This window comes from Syngnathoides biaculeatus, chromosome 17, assembly GCF_019802595.1.
Source record: "Syngnathoides biaculeatus isolate LvHL_M chromosome 17, ASM1980259v1, whole genome shotgun sequence".
NCBI lineage: Eukaryota > Metazoa > Chordata > Actinopteri > Syngnathiformes > Syngnathidae > Syngnathoides > Syngnathoides biaculeatus.
The window spans coordinates 10,632,740-10,659,798 of NC_084656.1; the positions used below are offsets into that span (position 1 = coordinate 10,632,740).

The window sequence follows — 27,059 nt, forward strand, 5'->3', positions numbered from 1 at the left end:
GCTTTCTACAATTATTGCTATTCACATATTATTGAATGAAATATCCACCTCACATGTCCGGAGAGCTCATCTGCTTGGACATTGATCAAATTCACAAACGCCCATCTTAGACATCGTCCCACTCTGTGAGGATGCAAGCTAGTCTTGGGTTTTGGTAATTTCATTGACCACCATTCCCCCAGTGCATTTAAAATGGGACATCTGGGCGGCTTCACCACAGCCGATTTATAGACTTGTAGTTTAATAGTCTGGCACAGTACATGCGGAAGTTTTAATGTTCTGTGTGTGACAGTACCATTAAACGTTAGTTGTGTACCTTTATTAAATTCAGAATGATCTGGTGAAAAACCGCTAGTGACCTAAATGTGTTGGCAGACATCATTAATCGATAACACAAATGTCAAACACAAGGCCCTGAGGCCAGATACGGCCTGCCACATGATTTTATGTGGCCCGCAAAGGCAAATCATGTGTCAACTTCCATGATTCTTGTTAAAATCTGTACCAAAATTTAAAATTGTCATATCATAAATGATAATGTTGAGGTATTGATTTTGCAATCATTTATGTTACCAAAAATTAACAATAGTTGTAAAATCCTTTACTCTTGATTTTCTTATTCTAAAACTAGATCATAAATTTAATGTGCAAATATGAGCGATTAAAAATTATGGTTCACAGTCATAACGGCCCTCAGATGGAAACCGTAACTACAGTGTGGCTTTGACAAAAATTAGTTTGACACCCCTGACCTATAGTACAGTATATCCCCTCCATTGTTAGTTCGTTGCAACTCTCCCAATCCCATAGCGATATGCTGGTGAGTACGTGAAAAATTCAATTAATTGCTTTCTACAATGATTAAGACAGTTGGATACGCATTACTGAAATAAATCTGTCATCCACCACGCACGTCCAAATCGTACTCGAACTCTTTGAGACTTTGTTGAAGTATTGCCCCTGCAGGTTGCAGCTGAGGAGCGCACTCTGTTTTGCTCTGATCAGTCAAATCTGCACAACTAATTCTCTGCAGCTGTAATGTCAAATAGTTTTATCTTAATCTGATCCAAATTTAGATTTAACATGGGAAATCCCATTTAGTATGCTTAGTAGATTGCTGTGAAATCTAATCTTATTACATCTTATTTCACTGGATCAAAAATAAATTCTGTATCTGGATTACTCTTGGGGTAGGATCATGTTTCAATCCCTTGTATGTGCCGCCTATTAGTTGAAGAAACTATTAACAGTTATACGTCAAATTGATTATCTTTGCATGAATACATATTTATTCACAAGCCACGTGTTAATGTATGCCTTAGCTCTATTTTTTGCTATCGACTGAAAAGTTTGTCAGACTGCTGAGAATTATAAGTTAGCAATTTTATTTTTTCATAGTATAACCTGGGAACCATTGCACAACCCAGTTCCAGTGTGATGCCCGGAGACGCAATCCAAAGGCGTGACATTTAAAATTCCTGGCAAAATAAAGAGCTTCCTCAATTATTTTGCAGACAGAGGACCCCGCCATGGAGCGCCCCTACACATTTAAGGACTTCCTGTTGCGGCCCAGAAGGTTAGTATCACTTGGGTGGGATACTAATTTTATGAGCACAAATATTTTTGCCTTATTTAGTTTGTAGATAATGATTTGTTATCTGAGCTCATTCCTGCTCATTATATTCCCAAGTCACAAGTCCAGGGTAAAGGGTTACTTGCGTCTGAAGATGGCCTACCTGCCCAAACAAGGAGGGCAAGAGGAGGAAGCTGGAGAAATGAGGGAGGAGACAGAGGTAAGCTCAGGCATGCAGGTTTTTTTCCCCATTGAGTCTGCATTACTTCTATATACCTGGTCAATTGCATCATTGTGACCTCTAGTCGAGCTTGAAGATTCCCCTTCCTGAGAAACATGATGAAAAGTAGTCAACATTGAAATATTGGAAAATTCAACCTCAGGACATCTGAAATTTTGTAGACATGGCTTTCTTTAGTAGACCAACAAAAAAGTATCAAGAACCCATGCCCAAAAAGGAAGTAATCTATTTTCTGGTGGTGGTAAGATTTTGTCCAGTTGCTACCAATTTTGAACCACATTTAGAAGACAGATGGGCAACACAAAATTGCAAAGGATTAGATCAGTGCAAGTGGGTGGAGTTTGATTACTTACTGTAAGCACAAGTGAAAAGTAAATCAATCAATTAGACTTGAAGAAGCCATTTAAGGCCATTTTGACTGTTTTCAAATGTTCTTCAAAGACTGTAGAGATTTGGTCCGATTACCAAAATTTAACCATATATACAGATGGGTAGTGTTATATCATGAAGAATTTGACTTTACATCATTGCAAGTGGGTGGAGCATGGTGGTTAAATTAATGTGTTGTGATAAAACATGAAGAAACATGAAATCAATCATGTTAACTCAATTGTAGCCATTTTAGGATGAATTAGGCCATGACCACCTGTCTTTTAAAACTGTCTTAAATTTAAGATTGCTTTTTAATGTTGTGGTGACTCAGTGCACATTGTGGTGGCTAGTAAAGATAGATTTTCTGCATTGTAAATTGCACTTAATCCAAGAGATTAACAATGTAAACTAATAACTAGACAACCATAAACTTTAATCTTCCTTTGAGCTTGCCTGCCACCTACTTGTTCCACTTAAAAAGCTACTCAAAATAAATCGTTTTATTTGCTAACATGAGACATGGGAGGAATCATAGTGTATTTCATATATAGTGTGAAAAATTTATTAGACCACATGTAATAAAAGAGACCACATGGAGTGCTTTAATCCATACTTCTAATTTCACTGAGCTCTCAACATTTTACGAGCCAGAAGCTATTCGGCGCATTGAATAGCTCAGCTGTAGCTATTCATTAAAATTATTTTGAAGTACAAGTTCATCTTCCTGAAGTCATTAAATGCAACCCAGTCCATTTTGCCACTTGTCCAAAAATGTGACAACCATTTCCTTTCATTTCAGGGGTGGGATGAATCTGCAGATTCGGGCTCGCAACGCCCCCAGCAGCTGCTGCCGCCATTGCCTGCAGGCTGGGAGGAGAAGGTGGACAACCTGGGGCGCACCTACTACGTCAACCACAACAACCGGTCCACGCAGTGGAAACGGCCCTCCAACATGTACTCTTCCTCCACCTCTTCATGTATACATTGCATCACCTTCAAAAGTTATTTTTTTTTCTAATTTGCAATCCCACTTTACTCTTAAAGGGACGTGATTTCGGAAACTGAGAGTGACAATCGCCAGCGTCAGATCCACCAGGAGGCGCATCGTGTTTTCCGTTCAAGGCGCCACATCAGTGAGGACCTGGAGAACGAACACATGGAGCCGCGGGAGGTCGCTGACAATGTGAGAAACAGCTATTCAAATATAAACACACAAAAAAAGAATTAATTTGATGAAGCAGGACACCATCGAAAACAGCAGTTAACTTGAAGTTTATCTTTTGCTAGACAAAAGCTTCCATTTTAACTGCTGTCATGCATGACATTACTGGAGTTGTCTGTGAAACTCAGTAGACCTTGTTTCGGGCATTTGTTTTGCTTTTCTGACAACGATTGTATCACCGCCCTCCATGTGAATATCCTAGCTTATTCGACTCAATTGCACTTTCTTCGTCATTTTGGGATTTTGGTCTGGGAAAAGGGCAAATCGGGGAAAAATACTTTCCAAAACTCATGTTTTTGGTTTTGTCCTTTTTTAAGGTCAAATACCCTAATTAAAACCTCACTTAAATTTTCAGAGGATCAAAACTAAAGTTGTACAAAACTTGAGCATAACCTCAATCAACTTTTCAGCCAAGTCTGGCTGTGTGTTTTGCTTTTTCTTTGGGTTTTTATGGAAGTTGAAGTTGCATGTAAAATTCATTCAATTTCAAATTTTACCAAAACTTATGTAGAATTGCTGAACTTCAATAATACTTTGTTTTAACCCTCAACAAACTTCACTCGAGAACAGCTCAGCCAATTCTGTGTGAATGTTTTGCTTTCTAAAACCCCCAAATAATTCAGAATTTGACCAAAAAAATTCATATAAAAATACTATTCAGTTCAGTTCAGAGTTTGAACCGGAGCAAACCTCACTACACCTCCATCCGGTTACCTCTGGGCATGTTTTTGGGGGGGTATCTTTGAAATTTCACCTAAAATTTGAATGGTAAAATATCAACTTTGCGGTAAATTGTGAATTTTAAACCTTAGTCCATTTTATAATCTTGGTCCTCATTCCAGAACAATTAGGTGTGTTGTATTATTCAGTCATGGTTGCCAGACACGTCTCCCTGCTTCTGTCTGCAGTCCTGGGAGCTGATAACAGAGGAAGACCCTAACGATAACCTGGCCCAGTCCCATCCTGGCACATCCTCCGTGCTGACCCCACAGCCCCCGGCGACACCTGTTTCCCAGGAGTTCTCAGACGATTTGAGCATGAGGCTGTCTTTCACTCCCAACACCAACGGCGAAGTGCCTGGGCCTAGCTCGGTTCTGGTGAGAAATCAAACCATCTTATGCTATAATTCCTTAAGGGAGTAGCTTTTAAGTCAAACACCACTGGCTCAAAATATTTTGGGTAGGTGTTTTTCCAAAAACTGAACCACTACCATTAATGACATTTCAGATGTTAGCTTAGTGTTCCCTCACAATATTCCTGTTCATGTGTTAATGCTCCCGTTATATTGAGTCTTTTTAAGCAATCACTTTTTTATTTTTTATAGTGTACTTACTCACTGTAAAGCCCTCACATGGGAAAAGACCAGCCACGGGCACCTATGCATTTTTCAGCCATTTATTTAATGTTTGTAAAATGGTAGACACAAAGACAATGAACACACTCGTGGAGGAGCAGCTGTCAATCAACCCACCCAAGCACTCAAAAGTAGACTTGCTGACATCACAGCCCATCCCACGAGACCACCTATCAAAGGCACATGGATGTATCTAAAATATTTTCAGTCATTTCTATTTGCAATTTAATTTTGGTAAAATGTTGACCAAATGTTTCTGTAAAGCATGTGAAGAAGTATATTGCGGGTGGGTCTAGAATATATCAGCAGCAATAAACGGAAATTCACTTAAGTTGTAATGCCCAAACAAACAGGAGTAAACCACTTACTGTCCCTACTTGTGAAAATGTTTAAAATGTCTTCTCCCCCTCAAACAGACCCAGTTGTCAAACCGACTGCGCTCTTCCAGTATGACGGATGGTGTTAGCGATCAGGCCCAGCCTCCCCCTCTTGCGGTAACTCACATTTCTATCTATCCCATCACCTCTCTTTTGTGCTACTTCCACCTTTTCTGTTTTCTTGAGCATTCTCCTCCTGGTTGTTCCCTGAAGACTTTTTTAGGTTTCTCCTTCATATTTCCATTGTCTGAGCTGCGGGTGTACAACACATTAATCACACTTTTTCCCCCTACCACTTTGAGCAGGTGTTGTTGCTTATGCTTCACTTTTTCTTGAGATTGTACCTTTTTTTTCTTTCCTTCTTGTTTCACTATGATTACCTCTCCTCGTGTCTGACTTAAAAGGAAATGTGTAATCTTCAGCACTGTGACCATTCCAGTTAGAAACCCTTGCATGATTTAAGATGTCATGAGTCAGAGCCTCCATGCCGACTGTCACATGATTCTCGAGGCTGTCACACTGTTGAGTCACAGAGCTTTTGAACAAAGGAACACTACAAGTGCTGATGTCAGCAACAATGACAACCCATTAGTGGGTGGTGTTATGAGCCATGCATTTGCTATCCTCACTCAGTAGTCAACACATTACTATTACAGCAATCTTGTCGAGGTTTAGTAGGCACATATGCTACACACGTCTAATACAGATTTTTTTGCAAAAATTTGTAATCCAAAAATGTACAGCCATGCACATACATTTGTGTTAAATACTTTACCTTGGGATAAAGCTAGTTTTGGCTGTGAGTTTTGTTTTAATGTCACAAAAAATGAAATGAATTATTAGTGGCCATAATGAGATATAATTTTCACGATTCAAAACAGTTCAGAGGTGTTTTAATACAAGTTCTCTGGCATTCTTCAGTCAAGATGCAGAAAGAATAAAGTTATAATTAGAGTACACAGGTTTTTGAGTTTTGCAACTGTCCTTCCTTAATGACCAGAGTTGTGGCTATTTCTTTGTAAACAGCCCTGTCACTCTGAGGGGGTGGAATCTATCCCCCATTAATATGGAGTTAAAATATTCACATTTTCACTCGTGAAGGCAGCACTTCTTCACAAAATATAATTTTGGTTTTATTTTTATGGCTACTTTTTTATAGCTAATGTTCAAAGTAATGTTTTTCATTTTTACTTATTCTTATTATTTATAATCCGGGTGCATTTTAGATTTACGTACACATTTGAAAGCACAGAGCTCATTATTAGAAATGTTCAAATTGACACTCCCCCGTATATAAAGTTTCTGCGCTACCAGTTAAATGTATTTGCACACATATAGTTCATAAAATAACATTTCCTTTCTAAAATAGTTTCACAATGCCTGTTTGACCGTGTCATCCGTTTAACACAAACATCATTTGAAATAGATGGCTCCTTTTTCCTATTCGAAAAAAAAATGTAGTGACTCTAATTATTTAGTTCGTAGATGCTGTTGTTCTGTAGACGTTAAGGGGTTAACTGGTGAGTCCGTTTTAAACTCTGTTGCTAACCAATACAGCAGCATCAACAAAGGCACTTCAAGATCCAATGAGATTAATCAAAGTCTGCAGTTCCTTGTGCCAGATTGAAGGTGATTTTGGTTTATGTGGCAAAGTGGTGAGTGTTCTTATAGGATCTTCTGATCTGATCACTCCTCAGTGTTGTGCACATTCGTGTTACACCAAGCTGTGTGACACATTTTTTCTGGCTCAATTTTTGGTGCAGCATTTCACGATAATAGTCCTTTTTATATTTAAATCTTCACTTTCACTTGACATAGATTGTAATATGCAGTACCTGTAATATTCTTAAACTCTGTACCTTTACCTTGCATAATGCAATCAACCAATCACAACTGAGTTACTTTCCTGTCACCTCACAATCAACAGACTAAATTTCCTCAATTTATTTGTTTTTGCCTGACCTAAAAAGTGGCAGCTTCCTTCCCAAACACAAGCACTTTCTGTCACCACCCTTTTGTCCTTTCAGTGTTTCTTCAGTATACTGCCCCTTCTTAAATACCACCACATCCCCCTTCTTAATGCCCCCTCCTGACAATACTGTTGTCTGCCGCCAGCAGCGTTCCCATTCCAGAAGAACCAGAGCTCAAACAGTCTCAGGTGGTGAGGATGCCACGGTAATGTCTCAGTTCATATAAACTACAAACCCTGTGCTCCTTGTTTAACACATTTATAAAAACATCCCCTACAATTCTCAATATATTCTCCTCCCTATTGCATACAAGCATTTTCATGTTGGACAGAATAGTGTTAATAGTGAAAGTGTTCATTGGAGAAATATAGTTACTTTGTCGCTTTATTTGTATTTCTATCCATAGATTTCATATACTTATTAGTCTTTTTTCTCTTTGTTTTCTGTCTTTACCATGCACAGTTTAAAAATCTGAATATTGTAAAACAACGTTGTTGCTCAGATTATCATCATCATAACCTGATTTGCAATACAATGTTCATTTTTCTAATAAAGCTGTTCAGTGATTATGCAATATGCAGAAGAAAACCTACACAATACAAGATCCATGTACCATATTTTCCGCACTATAAGGCACACCTAAAAGCCTTTCATTTTCTCAAAAGCTGAAGGTGCGCCTTATATATGGATAAATATTGAGCCTTTAGTGCAGCTCTATCTAGTGGATACATAACTTAACCCCAGCCTCTAATGTAGCGTCTATTCTATGCGCCTTACAATGCGGTGTGCCATATATATGAAAACAAGTTTTAAAATAGGCCATTCATTAAAGGTGCACCTTATAATGGTGGTACGACTTATAGTGCGGAAAAAATTAAAAAGTTATTTTAGTAACAGAAAATGTGCGCTTGTTGCAAATTATGTTATTATTTTAAATGATCATAGTTTCATCATAATACATTAAATAGATATATACTTGCTGTCCTGTAAAAAACATCTATCTCCAAAGTTTTGTACCATTGAAGTTATTGTACAACAGGTTGTAGGGAAAATCGCAGTTCAGTATATATCTTGTGATCGCCACAAATGAGTCACTACAAGATGAGTCAGTTACACTTCAGTGTACCCAAAATCTTGTTTCCCCTCTACCCTACCGACTTCCATATCAAAAAATCCGAGTACAAATAAATACACCATCTTAATGCAATCAAGTCAAATCAGCACAATTTGTAGTTTTAGAGTGTAAGATATTGGCCATAGTGACATTTTGTGGTATCGCTTAACTGACTAGCTCGTGTCCTCTGTACCTTTGAGTTGCTATTCAAACAGTACATTTCCTCCTGGGGACGTCACCTTCTGATCTTCTCTGACGCGTTTATTTTTGCTCTCTCTCCACGCCGGGCGGGGACAGTCTCCCACAGTGACCGCGTTCAACCTGACCACCCCGGGCCTGCCCCCTGGATGGGAGGAACGGAAGGACGGCAAGGGAAGAACTTATTACGTCAACCATAACAACCGCACCACTACCTGGACTAGGCCTATTGTGCAGGTACAGGAGGTCAAGGATGCAGAAGCGGAGCTTCCTTCTACAAAGTTGTGGTGTTGATTCTTTCTTCATCCCCTTGTTCGAAGTCTTGTGGGGACTATGTGCCATTTGGTTCTTCCCTCTCGTTTAGCGTTTGCTGACACTCCAGTGCGGAGGCACATCTTCTCCTTCCCATGTTTGTCTTCCCCATGTTTTTATGTTGTCTAGTTGGTGCTGGATATCTAATCTCTCTCTTTTTGAATTGTTTTTGTACACGTGCATCTGTTGACTGCTTATTGTCTGATTCCCATCTGTCTCCATTGAGCTGAAGGAGGAGGTCCCGATCAAAAGCATTCCATTTCGGAAACACACTCAGTAGACCTTTGCCAAGTCTCACAATTCATAATTTGGAAGTTTTGTGGAATTTGTAGAGTGGTTTTAGCACAATCCTAACAAGCAGACAAGAAATTTAATCTCTTTGGCGAAGGTAAAAGGTGTGTTTGCCAATGGTGCCCCTTTTCCACTGCACAGTATCCTGTCAACATGGGGAAAGAGGAGTCAGTTCTGAGTAATATTTATCAGTTACCATTGTAGTCAGTTGAGATTGAGGAGATTTGCTATTGTAAGACATTTAGGGTAGGCGTCTAGAAATTACAAAAAGATAAAACGCTCACTAATACAAGCTGTTGCTGTGATTCAGGTCTGGATGCTACAGTAATGCAATCCAGAGTCTCTATTTTGCAGCACCAGAACTCTTATCTCCTCTTCCGTAAGATGTGTCCTCCTTTCGCAGAGCCCGCCAACATAGCCATAAGAAAATATGTACTATCTATCTGCCCGTGCCCTTTATACAGAGCGCAGCAAAATGGGATGTATCTGCTACTGTTTATGCTTTCACATCACAACACGGACCTCACTTAATCAGATAATGAGATGATGACATGGCCAGAACAGAATCCGCTGCAATGTAAAAAAAATAGTGATCATTATCGGACATCAACATTTGGGTGGGACTAATAAGGGTTAAACTTCACAGAATTGTGCAGTCCCGTGACACAGCCTCTATTCCCCTCTGTCGCGGCTAAAGCAGAACATTAACAGGTTGAGTTTTATCATCCCATTCTGTGTTATTGCTGTTTATACAGAGTTACAACAAAGGAAAAAAGACAGTAAATTGAAAGCTTTTATAGGCAGTGTAAAAGGGGCTATTGTTGTTTATTCTGACTGATTCTGATCCAATGCAGCGTTGTTTTTTTCAGTTTCCTGCTGCATTCTCCTGTACAGTGGAAAAGCAGCATGTGGTAGATTTAGTTCCTGACCCGTCTCAAGCTCAAAAGTGGTTTACTCCCTGGCAGTTGACTGAAGACGGAGCCAGCACCTCAGCAGCGGCGGCATCACCGTCAGGGGCGACCGCCGCCCTGGCACCCGCACCCTCTCCCTCCTCCAATGCCTCCTCTAATGCCTCCAACAACCACCTCCATGAGCCCCAAGTCCGACGACCTCGTAGCCTCAGCTCCCCCACTGTCACCCTCTCTACCCCCTTGGAGGTGAGACCTAGTCACCTGTACCCTACCAGTCCGCCGCAGCCCTTTGAGAACAAGGGTTGGGAACCTGTCACGTATGAGCTATTCACTGCCTGACATACGGTTCTAAACTATAACCTTAAGAGGAATTATTCTAATGGTCAATATGTAATAATGAGGATTTCCTCAATTAAAGCATCACACGGAAGGATTAAAGTAGCTTCTGATTAAAAAAAAAAAAAAAAGTTCTCCACCCTTGTTATACAAATTGCCCCATAATCCTCACCTGTTTTTTTTTCCACGAGACATATATCCCGTTATCGCTCAGTCTTTCAGAGTTAACGCATCTTGAGGCTGAAGTCGGTTATAGCAGTTTTGCTTTCTTATTATGAATTTGCAAAGGCGCCAGCCACCAGTGTTGGTTTGTCCCTGAAAGGATCTTGTGATCGTTTATCCATTATACTGTGATGTGTGTGGGGTGTGTTTTGATGGGTTCGTCCTTCTGGTTTGCTCTGAAGCACGCAGAGCTGACAGTCCTAAATGTTATACTTGTGTAATATGCACGATGAAAAATCCTTATGTTTGTTGTGAACGCCAAGTTTAGCCATGCCGATATCTCAATGATTGCAAACTTCTTTGTTTAGGGAGATGTATCATTGCGTGTGGTGTGCTGTCTTGGTAATATCAATGAGTAAACCACACACCAAGTTCAGTAAACACAGAATTTTTTTTCAAAATTTAAGGATCTATTTAGAAGTTGAAAGTATCTGTGCTTTATTGGATAATAATTTTCTTTCCTCACTTTATCACTTCCACTTTTGTGAAAAATCATTGCACTCTGGAGCATGCGCCTAATCCAGGGGTCGGGAACCTTTTTGACTGAGAGAGCCATAAATGCCAAATATTTTAAACGGAATTTTAAAAGAGCCATGCAATATTTAAAACACTAAATACAGGTGTATTAGCGCATTTATGTCGAAACAACACTTTAAGAGTACAATACAGTCTCTGAATTCTTTTAAATAACATTATGATGTTGCTAACCATTGATGACAAAAGCACTTCTTACAATTAATGCAACTTCAGATGCTTCCTGGTTTTGCTAATGGCTTGACAGTCTGTTTCATACACTGTCAGATTAATCTTCACGCAGGCGTTGAGATTTCCATCTATTAATCGTGAACATAATTCAATTTGATTTTCTATCATGCTGGTAGGATGGTGAACAGTTCTTGCCAACAAGGGCGTGTCTTTTATTCGTTTGATTATCTTGTCTTGATGCGAACTTGGCAAAATGTTGATTGGCAACGTCGAATACGAATGCTTTGGCATACTCCCCATCTGTGGATTTAAACAGACAGCAGAACCCTCCATCTCCACAATGGCTGTCCATTCTTGTTGAAAACTTCGGTGGTACTCTTATTCTTTTCTTTGAGCGACCTTTGTCAAAACCGTTTCCATAATTAGTTTTTCCAACACGATCAGCGTTGGACCCTTCTGCACCACTGGGCTTCGACTACCATGCAAAAACTATGGCAACCCACTAGGCAAACTGTCTCTACGTCCATTGCGTTGCCTCCTACACCTAACTACGGCAACGCCACTAGGACAAACCTCTGCACGACAAAAATCACATGGACAGCGTGTCGTTAAGAGGGCTCGATGAGCCATATGCAACCACCAAAAGAGCCAGGTATGGCTCGCGAGCCGTAGGTTCCCGACCCCTGGCCTAATCGTACATCAGTGATATTTATTTTCTTTGTACTTTGAGGTGTTCATAGGAGCTCGTCGCTTCTGCTGTTGACTTTTCAGTTCAATGATATATAGTAAGTTTCTTTCGGCGTGTCCCTTTCGGGGTCACCACAGCGTGTCATCTCAGAATAAACGCACATATTTGTTTGGAACATACATTGCGGAAATGGAGCTAATTAAGATAAGATGTGGTATAAGGTCTTTGTCGTTGCTGGCTGTACTACCTAGAGAGCTAACCTGGTGGAGATTTAATTAACGTGTGTGTAGGTGTGTGTGATGATAACATCCTGTCAAAGCCTGAGTGAAAAAACAGAAACATAATTAGAACATCCAGATTAGACTGTTAATTAACACATTTTGTCTTGTGTGAAGTTAAGATCGGCATATGATGAGTGATTTTATGTTGGAACATTTATTAGCCACTGTATGGTTAATGTTCTTTAAAAAGCTTATAAGCACAAGAAGTTGACTTTGCAAGGGTCAGAATGACTTTTAGCACTGACTATCTTCATTAAAAGTTTCAGATTGTTAAATGCAGTGAGTCATTTGAGTTATTTTTTTAATCTTTCAAAAAAAATACCACTAATGGAAAACTGAACTGAAAATGTTTTTTTTTAAAATGGGTCAAATCCGGGCATCATAGCACTTTGCTAATTGTCCTTTGCCTATTGCGAAAATGAGGGTTTTTTTTTATGAACATGTTGCGAACCTTAACTTTGTTCCTACAGCATTCCAATTGTTTTCTAAGGATTATCTAGGACATTTGGGACTGATGTCATTGCTCTTATTTGTAATTGTTCACCCAGGGGGTAAACAACATCCCGGCGCGGCGTGCAGTGAAGGACACCTTTTCCAACCCTCAGTCCCCACAGCCGTCGCCCTACAGCTCACCCAAGTCTCAGCACAAGGCCCATCTGAGCTTCTTGCCGCCAGGCTGGGAGATGAGGATTGCCCCCAATGGACGGCCCTTCTTCATCGACCACAACAGCAGAACGACAACCTGGGTCAGTAACACTGATTCTATTCTCTGTACCAAATATGGTCTGAATTAAATTTGAAAGAAGTTGAAAAAATAAAACAAATGTTTTGATTGGTTGAACCCTTTTTTGGCATTTTTTAAGAATTCATCATTTTAATCTAATTTAAAAGTACTGTGTATTCAAATTTCAATATCTATTTTAGATTCATCGATTTTCCATATCACATATCCTCACTTGGGTCGGAGCTGAGCTAAAGCCAATTTCAGCTAACTTTGGGCAAGAAGTGGTGTATACCCTTAACTCAACAACCAATTGGAGGGCACATATAAACATTCGCATTCATTCACATTCCTACGGGAAACTTAAGGCTGTGCGTAGCTTGCAGTGCACACACACAAAAAGAAGCTACTGCTTGGAGAAAGCCGCGGACCTCACCTTCTTGATTAATTTTGCATTAGAATTATATGTATCATCTGGTCATTTAGGTCAATTTGTTGAAGGAGACAGTATTCTACGGTAACCATTGTTGTTGCTTTGTGCCTTGTTACACAAAAGAAACTGAAAAAAATGGCTACTGGAAATAACCAAAATGTACTGAGGGAACGCCACGGTATTTCATCCTAGTAATATCAGTCGTAGTGACACCTCTGACTTGGAGGAGAACTGCAGCACATTTTCAAAACTGCGCTCGTGGGTTGTGCTTGAGTATAAAGGCAAACTACACGGAAGATAGCTCCAGAGACGGCAGCTTGGTCACTGCACGTGTAGGAGGTTTTCAGTCTTCAATTAATTTATCAGGCATGTTTTTTGGGATGTGGGAGAAAACCAGAGTACCCAGAGAAAACCCATGCGGGCACGGGGACCCCATCCAAACTTCACACTGGCGATGCCAGTTTTGAACCGAGGTCGTAATGTCACAAACTATAATTTAATGTAGTTTTAATTTTGAGTAAAAGTAATATATGCATTTCTAATTATATAATCCAATATATAATCCCTCCTCCCTTATCCCTTGTTTTAATAGGAGGATCCCAGGTTGAAGTATCCTGTCCATATGAGAAATAAGAACTCCATGGAACCTGGTGAACTCGGCCCTCTTCCTGTAAGTACATTTTGCCGCTCGGTCATCTGAACTGGATATTCAAAAAAGTACCACGATTATGATGACCTTTTCAAGTGTTCTCAAAGTTAAATTACCAGTTGTAGCTCTTGGAGTTTAACAGAATTCAGGATTTTTATTACTAGCCCAATTCCAGTGGTTGGGACGTTGTGTTAGACATAAATAAAAGCAGAATACAATGATTTGCAAATCATGTTCAACCTATATTTAATTGAATCCATGACAAAGACAATATATTTAATGTTCAAACTGATAAATGATGCTATGTAGCAAATAGTTATTAACTTGGAATTTTATGGCTTCGACATGTTCCAAAGAAGCTGGGACAGCTGGCAGAAAAGACTGAAAAAGTTGAGGAGCAGTTTGGAACATCCTCCAGGTGTGAACAGGCTAAATGGGAATAGGTGGGTGCCATGATTAGATATAAAAGGAGCTTCCCTGAATTGCCCAGTCATTCACAAGCAAAGACGGGGCAAGGAACAAGTGCATGAGAAACTAGTCGAACAGTTTAAGGACAATGTTCCTCAACGTACAATTGCAAGGAATTTAGGGATTTCATCATTTATGGTCCATGATGTCATCAAAAGGTTCAGAAAATCTGGAAAAAATTACTATGTAAGCGGCAAGGCTGAAAACCTACATTGAATGACCGTAGCCTTCGATCCCTCAGTTAGCAGTGCATCAAAAACCAGTGTCAATATGAAAAGGATATCACCACGTGGGCTCAGTTACACTTCAGAAAAACAATGTCAGTAAATACAGTTTGGCGCTACATCAGTAAATCCAACTTATAACTCTACTATGCAAAGCAAAAGCCATTTATCAACAACACCCTGAAATACTGCTGTTTTTTTTTTGGGCCCAAGCTCATTTATGATGGACTGATTCTTAGTGGAAAAGTATTCTGTTGTCCAACGAGCCTATATGTCGAATTGTTTTTGAAAATTGTGGACATCGTGTCCTCCAGGCCAAAGACAAAAAGAACTATCCGGACTGTTATGGATGCAAACTTCAAAAGGGTGTGATAGGGCCAATGGCATGGGTAATTTACACATCTGTAGAGGCACCATTAATGCTGAAAGCCATTTACACATTTTGGAGAAAAATATGCTGCCATCCAAGGAATGTCTTTTTCATGGATGCCCGTGCTTATTTCAGCAAAATAATGCCAAACTACATTAGACATGACCCTGTCCCAACTTTTTTGGAATGTTTTGCTGCCATAAAATCCAAAATTAATGATTATTTGCTAGAGGCAATAAAGTTTATCATTTTGATCATTAAATATCTTTGTCGTATTCAATTTAATATAGATTGATCATGATTCTACAATCATTCTATTCTTTTTATTTCTGTTTAACACAATGTCCCAACTTCATTGGAATTGGGTTTGTATATAAGTATACATACTACAATTATGTACGTGTGTGTCCATGTGTGGGTCTGTGTATATATGTGTGTGTGTGTGTGTGTGTGTGTGTGTGTGTGTGTGTGTGTGTGTGTGTACACAGTTGAAGCCAGAAGTTTACATACACTATGCAAAAACACAGATTTCATTTTTTTTGTCTTACTCTCTGAAGTCAAGTCACTGTTTTACACTGTGTATGTGAACTTCTGGCTTTAAATGTATTTTAGGTTTAACTAAGGTATTGCATAAATGGATTTCGGTCAACTTCCAATGCACAAGTTTCCAAAATTGTACAACTTCAGTTGCGTTCAGTTTTCGTCGTTCCACTGTTTGATGTGTCGCTGAACTCATGATTAAGGCGCTATCTCACCATGAGGCTGTGAGAGGCATTTCCTTTTCAGGCTTGTGAGAAAAGAGGCAACCATGGGTGTGTGGTGGGGAAATGGGATTGTTTTGCAAAGGGAACAAGCATTACAGTAGTGCCATAATGTGACTCTTCATGGAATGTGTGGTTCGCATGCACATGCGTGTGTATGTTCTCTTATTTCTCTCTTCTGTTCTGGTGGATCTAATAATGTCCGCTACTTCTTCCGCACCCTGTGGGCCATGTGTGTTTGGCAGCACCTACCAGTGGAGGTTGGTCGGCTCCCTCTGTCTGCCTGCCTACCTACCTGTCTGTTCCGCCACGCAGTGGTCACATCATGCCTGCAGACAGCAATGCACTTTATTTTTCTATTTTTTCATTTTCTTTCTCTGTCATTTCTCTCTTGTGACCAGCATGAATGGGTTTTACAGTCAGGTTCATAAATGCTGGGACAGCAACACAATTCTCATCTTTTTTACTCTAAACATCATTGTAATCAATTTTAAATGAAACAGGATGTGCATTAAGACCCCTGTCTCACTGGCTTACAGAGTTGTTGGTGACCTGATGGCGACTCGAGTCTCGGCTGGTTGCAAGGCGTCTCTGTGACGTCTCCTGCAGTCTCCTAGACATGAGCCAAGTCGCCATGGTCGCAGTGAAATTGAATGTTTGATTTCATTGAAGACCTTGTGGTAACTCCTCTATATGTTCAGTGAGAAACCTTAATGCAGCTTCATGTCACAAAACTGTGATCAATGGTTACCTAGATTTAACTGGACATTAGGGGTTGAATCAGTTATTCGACTAATCGACGAGTCGTCCTTCCCACTGCGCAAAGATAGATTGTCCTCAAATTGTAACAGGTTGTGTGACTGTGTGCGTCTACTCACTGCCCGGCTACGAACGCAACCTGATAGATTTGGTGATTGTCAAAGAGAGTCAGACTTTATAAAGGTCTTGCAAAATAACCCTCACAAGAGGCGTGTCCCAGTGTCCATGGTCCGGTGGTTGAGCTTGGAGCATTTGCGTTCGCTGAAGACAAACCTGAAGAGAAAATGCTCCAATAACAAATGGGAACTCAAGGCAGTTGCTGTAGAGGCCTGCAAGACCAACTCTAGGCCTGAAAGTTTGCATCTGCTTCCAGACTTCAGGCTGGAATTGCCTGCAGATGTTGTGCAGTATTAAAAAGTAAATGTTTTTTTTGTCTTTTAAAAAGTGGAGGGCATATATATATATATGTGTGTGTGTGTGTGTGCGTGTGTGTGTGTGTGTGTGTCTTGGGTGTATTTATATAACCCCCCACCCCACCCACACCGTTGTAATTCCTACACTGTTCACCTGATATAGATGTAAATACCATCAAATGTAAGCCGAACCTCTGCAGTTAAAGCACATCTTGTTTCTCTCATTTCGAATCCGTTGGGGTGGTGTTTGAGTGCCAAGAAGATGAGAATTGTTTCAATGTCACAATATTGATGGACCCGACTATACATCTTCCTACTTTTTCATCCTCCCTTTCCAGCTTCCTCTCTCTTAGCACGGCCTCTGCACCGTACCCCCCTCACGCTTGGCTCATTCCCAGAGCCTCTAAGATTATGCCATGTCCGTGTAACTGTATCACTGAGGAAAAATGGAGCACCCTGCACAGTTTTTGCAAGGAAGATGATGAATGTGGATTAGTGTCTCAAAGGGGGGCATCCAATTTGGTCCACTTTAAAAACATTTCTGATGAGTTATATGTAGCATAATGCTTTTCAGTCCAAAACTGTCACCTTAATGAAACCTTTATTAACTGTACCGGCATTCATTATTAATTGTACCAGCAATGTTTCAAATAACATTTTAACACAGAAATGATGTCACACAACAGGCCTATAAAATTCATAAATAAAATCACTTAGAAATATGACCATCCATAAATAATAATTAAAGATGAACAGTCAAAAAAGTAGATGAAAGCAAAATGTATGATTAATTCTAAGATAAAATGAAAAACTAGAATGCTCAACTAATACTTGAAAAAGGTAAACTGAACTGAATATATATATATATAGCACATCTGGCTCACAGTTCTTGACAACCCAGGTTCAAATCTGGCCTCGATTAGGTGTAGTTTGTATGTTCTCCCCATGCCTGTATGGGTTTTCTCTGGGTACTATCTGAAGGGAGTGATTTACAGCGGTCAAAGATTTCATCATCTAAAACGCCGTAACCTAATTTGAAATAAGGCCAGCAACAGGATCTAAAATGCAAGTTGATGGTTTTAGTTGAGAAACAACCTCAACAAACATTGCAGTGTCAACTAGGCCACTAGGCAACTTACCAGTGTTTCCCCACATACAGACACATCCACTAAAACAGTGTTTTAAGCTGTTTGGTGAATTGTATTGGACTACATTTGATCTGACAGTCATTTTTTTCCCACATAAATATAATGCTTAAACAATGTCCTTTACTTTATTGTCCTTTTGTGTTGAAGTTCTTTAATGTAACAAGGTATTCTATACATTCCAGCACTGCATACCAGCCTACATTTTTACTCACCTTCTTATCAAAAAATGTACGAGACCAATCACAGAATGTCCAAATCTTTGATTATGAATTCATGAAATTTTTGACATTTTATGAGAAAATTCACAGACTGCAAATTATAATTGTAATATATCATAATTATGGTAGCTCATAGTTTACTGCTAAACAGGTTGGAAACATTGGTAGGACTAAATGGAACAGTCCTGAGATGGTTTGGGTCCTACCAGGAAGAAAGAAGATACTTTGTAACCATTGGACATGCCGAATCTCAACAAATCGCAATGACCTATGGGGTCCCTCAAGTGTCAATTCTTCGACCCCTCTTGTTCAGCCTGCATATGCCAGAATTTTAATTTTGACTATCTTAGCGATGCACATGACAGTTACAGTCAGCAGATGACTGCAGTTTATTTGAGGTGTTGTATCACTGTTTTGGCAACAACAACAAATCCGAGATGATTGTTTTTGGCAATAAAGAAAAGAAGACTGTCCTTAGTAAACACATGGACTCGCTATCTTTAAAAAACAAACACCAGGTCCAAAATCTTGGTGTTCTCATTAAGTCAAACCTGACCTTCAACAGCCATATCAGATCCATGACTAAAACTGCCTTTTACCATCTGAAGAACATATCCAGTTTGCACGTGTCAACCAGAACCAGGAGAAGCTCATCCATGCTTTTATCTCAAGTAGATTTCCATCCATCCATTTTCCAAGCCGCTTATCCACACAAGGGTCCCGGGAGTACCGGAGGCTATCTCAGCTAACTTTGGGTGAAAGGCAGACTACACCCTGAACTGGTCGCCAGTCACTCACAGGGCACATAGACACCATCACTGACCAGAAATTGAACCCACTCCACCTCTACCATATGACTATTGTTGTGGTCTTCCAAATGGACTCTCGAAAGAGACCATTTAAAACGCTGCAGGCGCCTTCTTTTTTGTCATGCTTTTTAGAATATTTAAATTTTTTAACATTTCTTTCACTATATGCTGTTTTAAGCTGTAATTTTTTCTTCTTTTTTAATTTCCTTTTTAAAAAAAATGTTTTTAATCATGTAAGACACATTGAGTTGCCTTGTGTATTAAATGGGCAATATAAATAAATTTGCTTTGCTTTACTATAAGCAATTTAAGGTGTGGAATTTTAAATGCACCACTGTAAAGGTGGGGAGGGGAAATTTTTTTTTCAAATCTTTGTCAATTTTTTGGGGCGCAGAGACAAGGAAATTGGAGTACAACTCCAAATTTGTGTTTCAGGAATGAAAAATACAACTGAAAATTAAACAGTACAAACAATGGCAATAATGTGAAGTGTACGATGCCGGTTTAAAGAGAGGCTAAAGCAAACTTCAAACCAAAGATTGGAACTGCATGTATCTGCATTTGTGGATTCTATAACCGAGGAGTGTAGTCTTGGCCTCTTTTAAGTCCCTCTTTCCTCTATCTTCTTTCTTGAATTGCCTGACTGCCAGTGCTGAATGAGTGTGTGTGGCCTGTGACTCTTCAGCAATAGCTCTCTGGTTTGGACCTGAAGCCGGTGGTGATAGTCGTGGTGATGAGCCTTCTGTGTCGTGTGTGGTGGTATCCGTTCTGTCTTTGCAGTCCTGACTCAAATAAGAGCAGTATTTTTTTAAATAAAAATTTAAATCAAGTTCCTTTTGGGATGTTTGATTTAGGTTTGCAGTTTGTGTTTCCTTTTTGGAAGTGGGACAAATAAAACAAAAAAGCCTGGAATAAAGAACAGATTGGAATTAGTATTTGAGCATGGCCCGTTTTAAATGGTGACTGTGTGTGTTTTTTCACCCATCTCATGCTCATTTTTGTTTTATCTTTTTAGCCTGGGTGGGAAGAGCGAATTCACACAGATGGACGTACCTTCTACATTGATCACAGTAAGATGACACTTGAGACTTGTTTTCCATCCCTAAGTGGATTACGCCACTCTTGCAAATAACCTAATGCCTTTTCTCAAACTATCTCCTATATTGTACAGTTATTTTGTGTGTGTATGCGTGTGTGTGTCGTGTTTGGTTGTTAGATCAAGCAGAATGGAGAATTTGCATCCCCTTGATACCACAACAGTCTTACTTTGTCACAGTGGCGTTTCTGAGCTTCGTCTGAGATTTCTTCGTATTTTAATTGCAGTTTTATTGAGGATGAGAGTGAATCAGTCAAACAGAACAGAATTTCTAGAGGGGTGGGTGAGACAAAGATAAAAACAAAGTGCCAACTATAATCAAAATGAGAAAACTAAATCATTCTACACCTACAACAAAGAAACATATGGATATTACTTGAGATTGTAGCGCTACACCCTGTGAAGGAAGGACTGATTTATATATTGTACAGTTCTAATTGAAAATGGAGGAAATAATGGAAATAATAAGTTCCAAAATTGAAATGTCGCTGTCATAAAACGATTACTAACTGTACAGGTAAAACGGAAAAGTATTTAAAAAAAAAAAATAGGCAAACCTCTAAGTTAATAAAACACGTGTAATGTGATATTGATTCAAAACTCATTTTAGATATTGTCACCCTTGTAAAAAGAAGAAAGCCACTTGCTGTTAATAGTTAGGATAGGCATCATTATCAATTGTGTGGAATTGTTTTGTAAAGAATTTGTCTTAGGGGGTGGTTTTGTCCCGTGGTCCGTATGTTTAACACCACTAATTTACAATCTTCCTCCCTAACTTAAATGAGCAGATAACTGAGATCAGGGGTCTCAAACTCAACTTATTCGGGGGCCGCTGGAGATACAGTCTGGGTGAATCCAGGCCACATCATGTACTCCACAAAAAAGGGTTTCAAGTTTTCAGAAATGGTAGAACTAATCCAATATTCTCAATCTTTATCAATAATTAAAAGCATTATGGATTTTTCAGAACATGACCAAGTTTGGTTAGCTAGTATTTTGCATACTCCTCAGTATGTCTTATTGAGTAATGGAAAAAAAAAGAAAAACTTTCATCTCTAGAACTAGTACTGGCAGAACTTTAGTCCCTTTGCCCTGTGAATAGCGAGGTTCACTTGTAAACATAAAACTCTGATTACCAGTACTTGACCAAAGGCCCTGTGAGGAAAGAAGGCCTTGAGTCTGGTAGTATTCTGACATATCTTTTATCTCTAGATACAAAGAACACGCAGTGGGAGGACCCGCGACTTCAGAGTCCTGCTATCACGGGACCGGTGAGTAGTTTCCATTCTGCGCTAATATGTTCCACGAGTTGGAAACAATACACAATAGTACTCTGTTAACACTGTCGCCCTCCTCCTGTCAGTCTGTCCCTTTTGTCACATAGCATGCCAACACCTCAGTGTCCGTTTAGTGCAGCACGACTCTCAAGTTGCCATTTTAAGCCGTGTTCCCACCAAGCAGGACAGTTTGCTATCTAACTTTGTTTTCTTTGCCAAACTTTAGCAAAAGTACCACCGTTGAATTGTCCACACTTCAAGGCTACTCAATCATGAGGATTCTGGATGTTACTGCTTTTCTTGTCTCTGTTGTGCAGGCTGTTCCGTATTCCAGAGAGTTCAAGCAAAAATATGACTACTTTCGGAAGAAACTGAAGAAGCCGGTAAGAAGTGTGGAAGAATATTCTTACAGTGGAAAACCTCAGTTTCTATAATGATGCTTGATTGCAGACGCTCCCCACTCTCTTTGTCCTCACAAAGTGATGATTTTTTTTTTTTTGCTTGTTGAATATCAATTGCTATAATTTTGACTGTTAAAATGTTCTCAATCAGTACTTCAGGTTTTTTTTTCATGTTGTTTTATACTGTTGGGGATCTTCATATTGGCATTAGTAATTGTAAGGTGAGCGGCTGCCAGAGTACATTAAAGGTCAACAACGTGATTCGTAAAGTGGTGGAACGGACTGTTTGAATTTTGAGACACTTTCAAGAAGTTTGGTTCAATGTTTAATCAAAATCCCTGTAATATTACCAATGACACTATTTACACAACTAATTGGTTCTGACCGATTAATACCGCTGATATAACAGTTAAAGTGAGATTAAGTTAATACTAAAGATGAAAGTAAAGATTATTTAGATAATGAATTAATGTTTTTTTAATGAATTGGATGGGGGAAAAAAATCTAGGCCTTTACTCTAAAGCAAGACATTATTTCAAATTGACAGTGCATAGTGCATAAAATGCACAAACATTGATTACTAATCAGTTTGGTCTCTAACATGTCAGAAAATAAGCAAAAATGTTAATTGGTTTCAAAAGTAAAAAGGTGTTTTCCAATGCCTTATCTTGATGAAACAGAAAGATAGTCTTTATTATTATAATGAATGTAATATAAATATTAGCTCCTTTACTATTTATTCACAGAGGCTGAAATTCAGAGGATTTTAAGATTAGTATTATATTAAACAAGGTCTCAAAACGATTCATCTCTTATCAAATGTTATCGATGAACATGATAATCAAATAGCACTCCTGTATTGTATGATAAAGCTGAATTTGTTTGACTTTTGAGGTCATTTCAAGAAAGGTTTGGTTTCTAAGCACAATAATCTTTATTAAAGGTGACACTATTTTGCCATAGCCCTCAGATATGATCAACTTGAGAGCCCCCGTAGCTCAGTGGTTAGAGCACTGGTTTGGTAAACCAGGGGTTGTGGGTTTGTATCCCACTGGGGCCTCCACTCCCTTAGAAGGGTTGCGTCAGGAAGGGCATCCGGCGTAAAAATTGTGCCAAACACATATATGCGTTCATCTGAGATGACACGCTGTGGCGACCCCGAAAGGGACAAGCCGAAAGAAACACACACACCTCAGATATCATCAACTAATTAATGTTGACCTTTTTTTTTTTTTAATCTCAACTGTGTGTAATTACAGGCAGACATCCCCAACCGATTTGAGATGAAACTTCACCGCAACAACATCTTCGAGGAGTCGTACCGTCGGATCATGTCGCTCAAAAAACCCGACGTTCTGAAAGCGCGCCTGTGGATCGAGTTTGAGTCAGAGAAGGGCCTGGACTATGGCGGCGTGGCCCGCGAATGGTTCTTCCTTTTGTCTAAGGAGATGTTCAACCCCTACTACGGCCTCTTCGAATACTCTGCCACGTAAGTCTGAGGAATAGTTTGGCCCCCTTGAAACAAGGACAAATGCTTCTGCTATTGAGCTCAAGCGTTGTGTTGTTTCCCAGCAGGACTTGGTAGAATGTCTTTTCCCTTTGATTAACTCTTCCTCTCATTCAAAAATCCATCCTGATGGAAACAATTTCCCACATTTAACACAGGGGAATATAATGGAAGGTTCCTGATTGTCTGCTTTTGTTGGCGCAGACAATTACCTCACATCATTTTGGCATCTAGAGCAAAGGTAGAGCAAACAAAAGTATTGTCATGTGACCAAGCCCTTGCGTAGACAATTAAGTCATTGAATTATTTCATCTAAAAATAATACAAAAGAAACAATTCTGCTTTAGCCGTTCCTTAGCAACTGCAAGTCCTCATGTTTTTCCCTGATTTTCATACGAAAACTGACATGCAATAAACTCTCCTGCCCTCCAACCAATGGAAAGTTTATATACTTTGATGTCCCAAAAAGATGCTTATAAATTGTGAACAATTGGTTTTACAGATAGTAGGTCCTTTGTTTGCAGTGGCGATCTGTTTCTACAAGAGTAAAGTTGGAACACTCTGTAGTCTTTCATTGAAAGGCTAACTCAGTAAATTAAAATCAGTCAATATTTGTCTGAAAAACACTTCTAGGCCACACATATTAAACAGTCGAATGAAAAATAGTAAGTAGGGGAGCATGCCTTCTGACTTATTACACCGCTGGGAAAATTTGTTCTTTTTGCATCATCTTTTACCTTATAATAGCATATGTCAAGAAATTATCAAACGAGGACCGCCTTTATGTTTAACTAAGTATTCTGTTGAATAAATGACATTTCTTAAACTATTGTATGTACGCAGCTAGTGGAGAAGAGTTAAAAAAATAATAATAATAACATCAAATTATAAGAAGATGTCTTTTAACACTAGCCAGGGAAGTCTTTCACACCATAAGACTTGACACTTTGACATTCTTCAGTAGGTTGTTTTTGTTGTTAAATGTTTTCCCAAGTGGAAAATTCAAGGTGTCTATTTAAGGGAAGAGTTCATACGTCCAAATTTGATGATCCACCGACATTGACTAGTTGAGTCCCTGCATTTCTTAGGGTAGGGGCCACCATTTGAAGAAATACTGCGGTACCTTGACATTTGAGTTGTGCTATAAATACGTGAGGGCATTAGTCAGATTTTTTTTTTCTTCCACTGTTTAGAATTACAGGGAGTGCTTTGATTGTGTTGTTTGTACAGACGCTGGTGTGTACACATAACCAATCGTTATATTTTGATGACGTCTGTCGGATCTGCTCGTTTACACTGTAGTCATATTGGTGCATATCTGATATGTTTTGAATTTTTATCCACATTTGGAAGAGGTCTGATGCGGGTCTCAAGATAGTCATTTTTTCCCCTTTTATGTTGTCTTGACAAATATCCAAATTGTGTTACTGAACAAAAAACATGAACTTTGTCATTTGAACCACGTGTAAATCCATCTTGGAATTTTGTCACTTAAACCATGTTTTTTAAATCCTGCCAAAGTGACAGAAATGTCATGAACGGGATGATAGAAGTGGTCCTCAAAATGTTTGCTTGCTTGTGCTGCAGAGACAACTACACCCTACAGATCAACCCCAACTCTGGCCTGTGTAATGAGGACCACCTCTCCTATTTCAAGTTCATCGGACGTGTTGCGGGAATGGCCGTGTTTCACGGGAAGCTACTGGATGGTTAGAGGCTACTTTGTTGTTGACACCCCCCTTCTCGTTTGCTGATATTCACACACAACTCACTTGTGCCCCCTGCAGGTTTCTTTATCCGACCATTCTACAAGATGATGCTGGGTAAACAGATTTCCCTGAAGGACATGGAGTCTGTGGTGAGCTAAAGTAATCCTGGGGCTCTTGAGTTGGGTCAGCATATCAGTTTTAAGTGTTTCCATTTTCCTTGCAGGACAGTGAATACTACAACTCCCTCAAATGGATCCTGGAGAACGATCCCACGGAGCTCGACCTGCGGTTTTGTATTGACGAGGACAATTTTGGACAGGTATGGAACGCTGGCTATTCGTACACAGTTTCATATTTAGAATGTTTTCGTTTGAGTTGATGTTTTTTGGAAGTCTTTTTTTTTTTTACAATGTCTATGGTGCCTGTAAAGCAGGGATTACTAAACTGTGGTGTGGAGCACTGGGGATGAGTAAGATCAAATTTTTTATGGCAGTATGTTTATTTTTTATTGCCAAACACAAAAAAACATCCTCTCTAAACATTTGAGGAGGTTTGGGCTTACACACTCTCTGGGGTTTTTGAGACTGATTGGTGGTGTTTAATTGTCCACCTTTTTTGGTTACACTATCAAACGGTGGGCAGCACAGTGTTGAATGATCATTTTGAGGATTGGGCATGGAAAAGGGGGTGATTTTGTGAAAATTGAGCCCCCAAAACTGGTTTAATGTATGAAATGCTTGATAATGCATGAAATTAGGTTAACATGGCAATCCTATCAGGATGCACAAAAATGTCTAGAGGATTCATCTCCAAAATTGAACAAGTTGCTCATTTTGAACAAATTTCAGGGCTTGTACTTTGACGAACTCCTACGAGAGAATTCGTCCAAATGAATCTCCAGTCGGAAGTATGGAGTCCCACTGAGATGATAATTTTTAAGGATTTGCCAGGAAAATGGGGGTGCAAAGCCTTGTCTATTCTTACTTTTTTTTTGTTGTTGTCCAGACATATCAGGTGGACCTCAAGCCCAGCGGCTCAGACATGGTGGTCACAAATGAAAACAAGAAGGAATACATCGAGTAAGAACATCAATTGCGTGCTCTAACAATTAATGTGTAAAGACAATGCAAGGTTTTCTGGTAGTTACACACTTTGTCTCCCTACAGTCTGGTCATCCAGTGGAGGTTTGTCAATCGGGTTCAGAAGCAGATGAATGCCTTCCTGGAGGTATTTCTGCAGCGTTGCTTCGTTGCCACTGTGTGGCAGTGTGACCCCAAACTGTGGACTAGCTCACGACTGTTTCCTTGTTGGCAGGGCTTCACTGAGCTGATCCAAATAGATCTGATCAAGATCTTTGATGAAAATGAACTGGAGGTATGCATGCTGTACGCTGACTGTTATTCATAAAAGTGAGTGCCACACTCGCCGCTGATTGCCTCGCACTGTGTTTGTGCAGTTGCTCATGTGCGGCCTGGGCGATGTCGACGTCAATGACTGGCGGCAGCACACAGTTTACAAGAATGGCTACTGTCCCAACCACCCAGTCATCCAGTGGTTCTGGAAGGTCAGTTGTTTGGCTTTGAGTATGAAGCTCCTCCCTACTTGGTTTCTGTGTTTTTGCCCCAGTGCTGAAATGTGATCGCTCTGTTGGTGTCACTTTTGAAGATCAAAGTTTGTTTGGATGAACAGACTTGTTTGCGCCGATGAAAGTCTCAACATGTCCTCGCTGATCATCTGACTTGATTTGAACCTTAAACACACACACACTGCAAACACGAAGACCAAAACGTCACAACAGCAGCGAGAATGGAGCTACAGCTGCTCTATTCATTTTATTTTAAAGCAGAGTAAAAAATGTAAATACTTGTTACTTTTTCATACACCAAGTATTGAAATGTAAAATGGACATTTTATTTGGTCATATTTTTA

General features: G+C 39.6%; 1 protein-coding gene across 8 annotated transcripts in view; it reads left to right on the forward strand.

Moving 5' to 3' along the window:
• nedd4l (NEDD4 like E3 ubiquitin protein ligase) overlaps positions 1 to 27,059 on the forward strand; it is a 59,604-nt gene that overhangs the window by 29,096 nt on the left and 3,449 nt on the right. For 4 of the 8 annotated variants that reach the window (XM_061800499.1, XM_061800502.1, XM_061800504.1 and 1 more), the window contains 22 exons: positions 1,515 to 1,576; positions 1,691 to 1,793; positions 2,986 to 3,140; positions 3,231 to 3,369; positions 4,317 to 4,505; positions 5,179 to 5,256; positions 7,255 to 7,314; positions 8,521 to 8,658; positions 9,990 to 10,181; positions 12,716 to 12,913; positions 13,914 to 13,991; positions 20,156 to 20,210; positions 21,449 to 21,507; positions 21,831 to 21,896; positions 23,174 to 23,403; positions 25,009 to 25,130; positions 25,209 to 25,279; positions 25,354 to 25,449; positions 26,136 to 26,209; positions 26,297 to 26,357; positions 26,445 to 26,504; positions 26,587 to 26,694. In XM_061800499.1, the coding sequence (XP_061656483.1) occupies positions 1,515 to 1,576; positions 1,691 to 1,793; positions 2,986 to 3,140; positions 3,231 to 3,369; positions 4,317 to 4,505; positions 5,179 to 5,256; positions 7,255 to 7,314; positions 8,521 to 8,658; positions 9,990 to 10,181; positions 12,716 to 12,913; positions 13,914 to 13,991; positions 20,156 to 20,210; positions 21,449 to 21,507; positions 21,831 to 21,896; positions 23,174 to 23,403; positions 25,009 to 25,130; positions 25,209 to 25,279; positions 25,354 to 25,449; positions 26,136 to 26,209; positions 26,297 to 26,357; positions 26,445 to 26,504; positions 26,587 to 26,694 (2,394 nt within the window). The remainder of the gene's footprint in view (positions 1 to 1,514; positions 1,577 to 1,690; positions 1,794 to 2,985; positions 3,141 to 3,230; positions 3,370 to 4,316; positions 4,506 to 5,178; positions 5,257 to 7,254; positions 7,315 to 8,520; positions 8,659 to 9,989; positions 10,182 to 12,715; positions 12,914 to 13,913; positions 13,992 to 20,155; positions 20,211 to 21,448; positions 21,508 to 21,830; positions 21,897 to 23,173; positions 23,404 to 25,008; positions 25,131 to 25,208; positions 25,280 to 25,353; positions 25,450 to 26,135; positions 26,210 to 26,296; positions 26,358 to 26,444; positions 26,505 to 26,586; positions 26,695 to 27,059) is intronic. The other 4 variants (XM_061800503.1, XM_061800507.1, XM_061800500.1 and 1 more) reach the window with 3 other exon arrangements.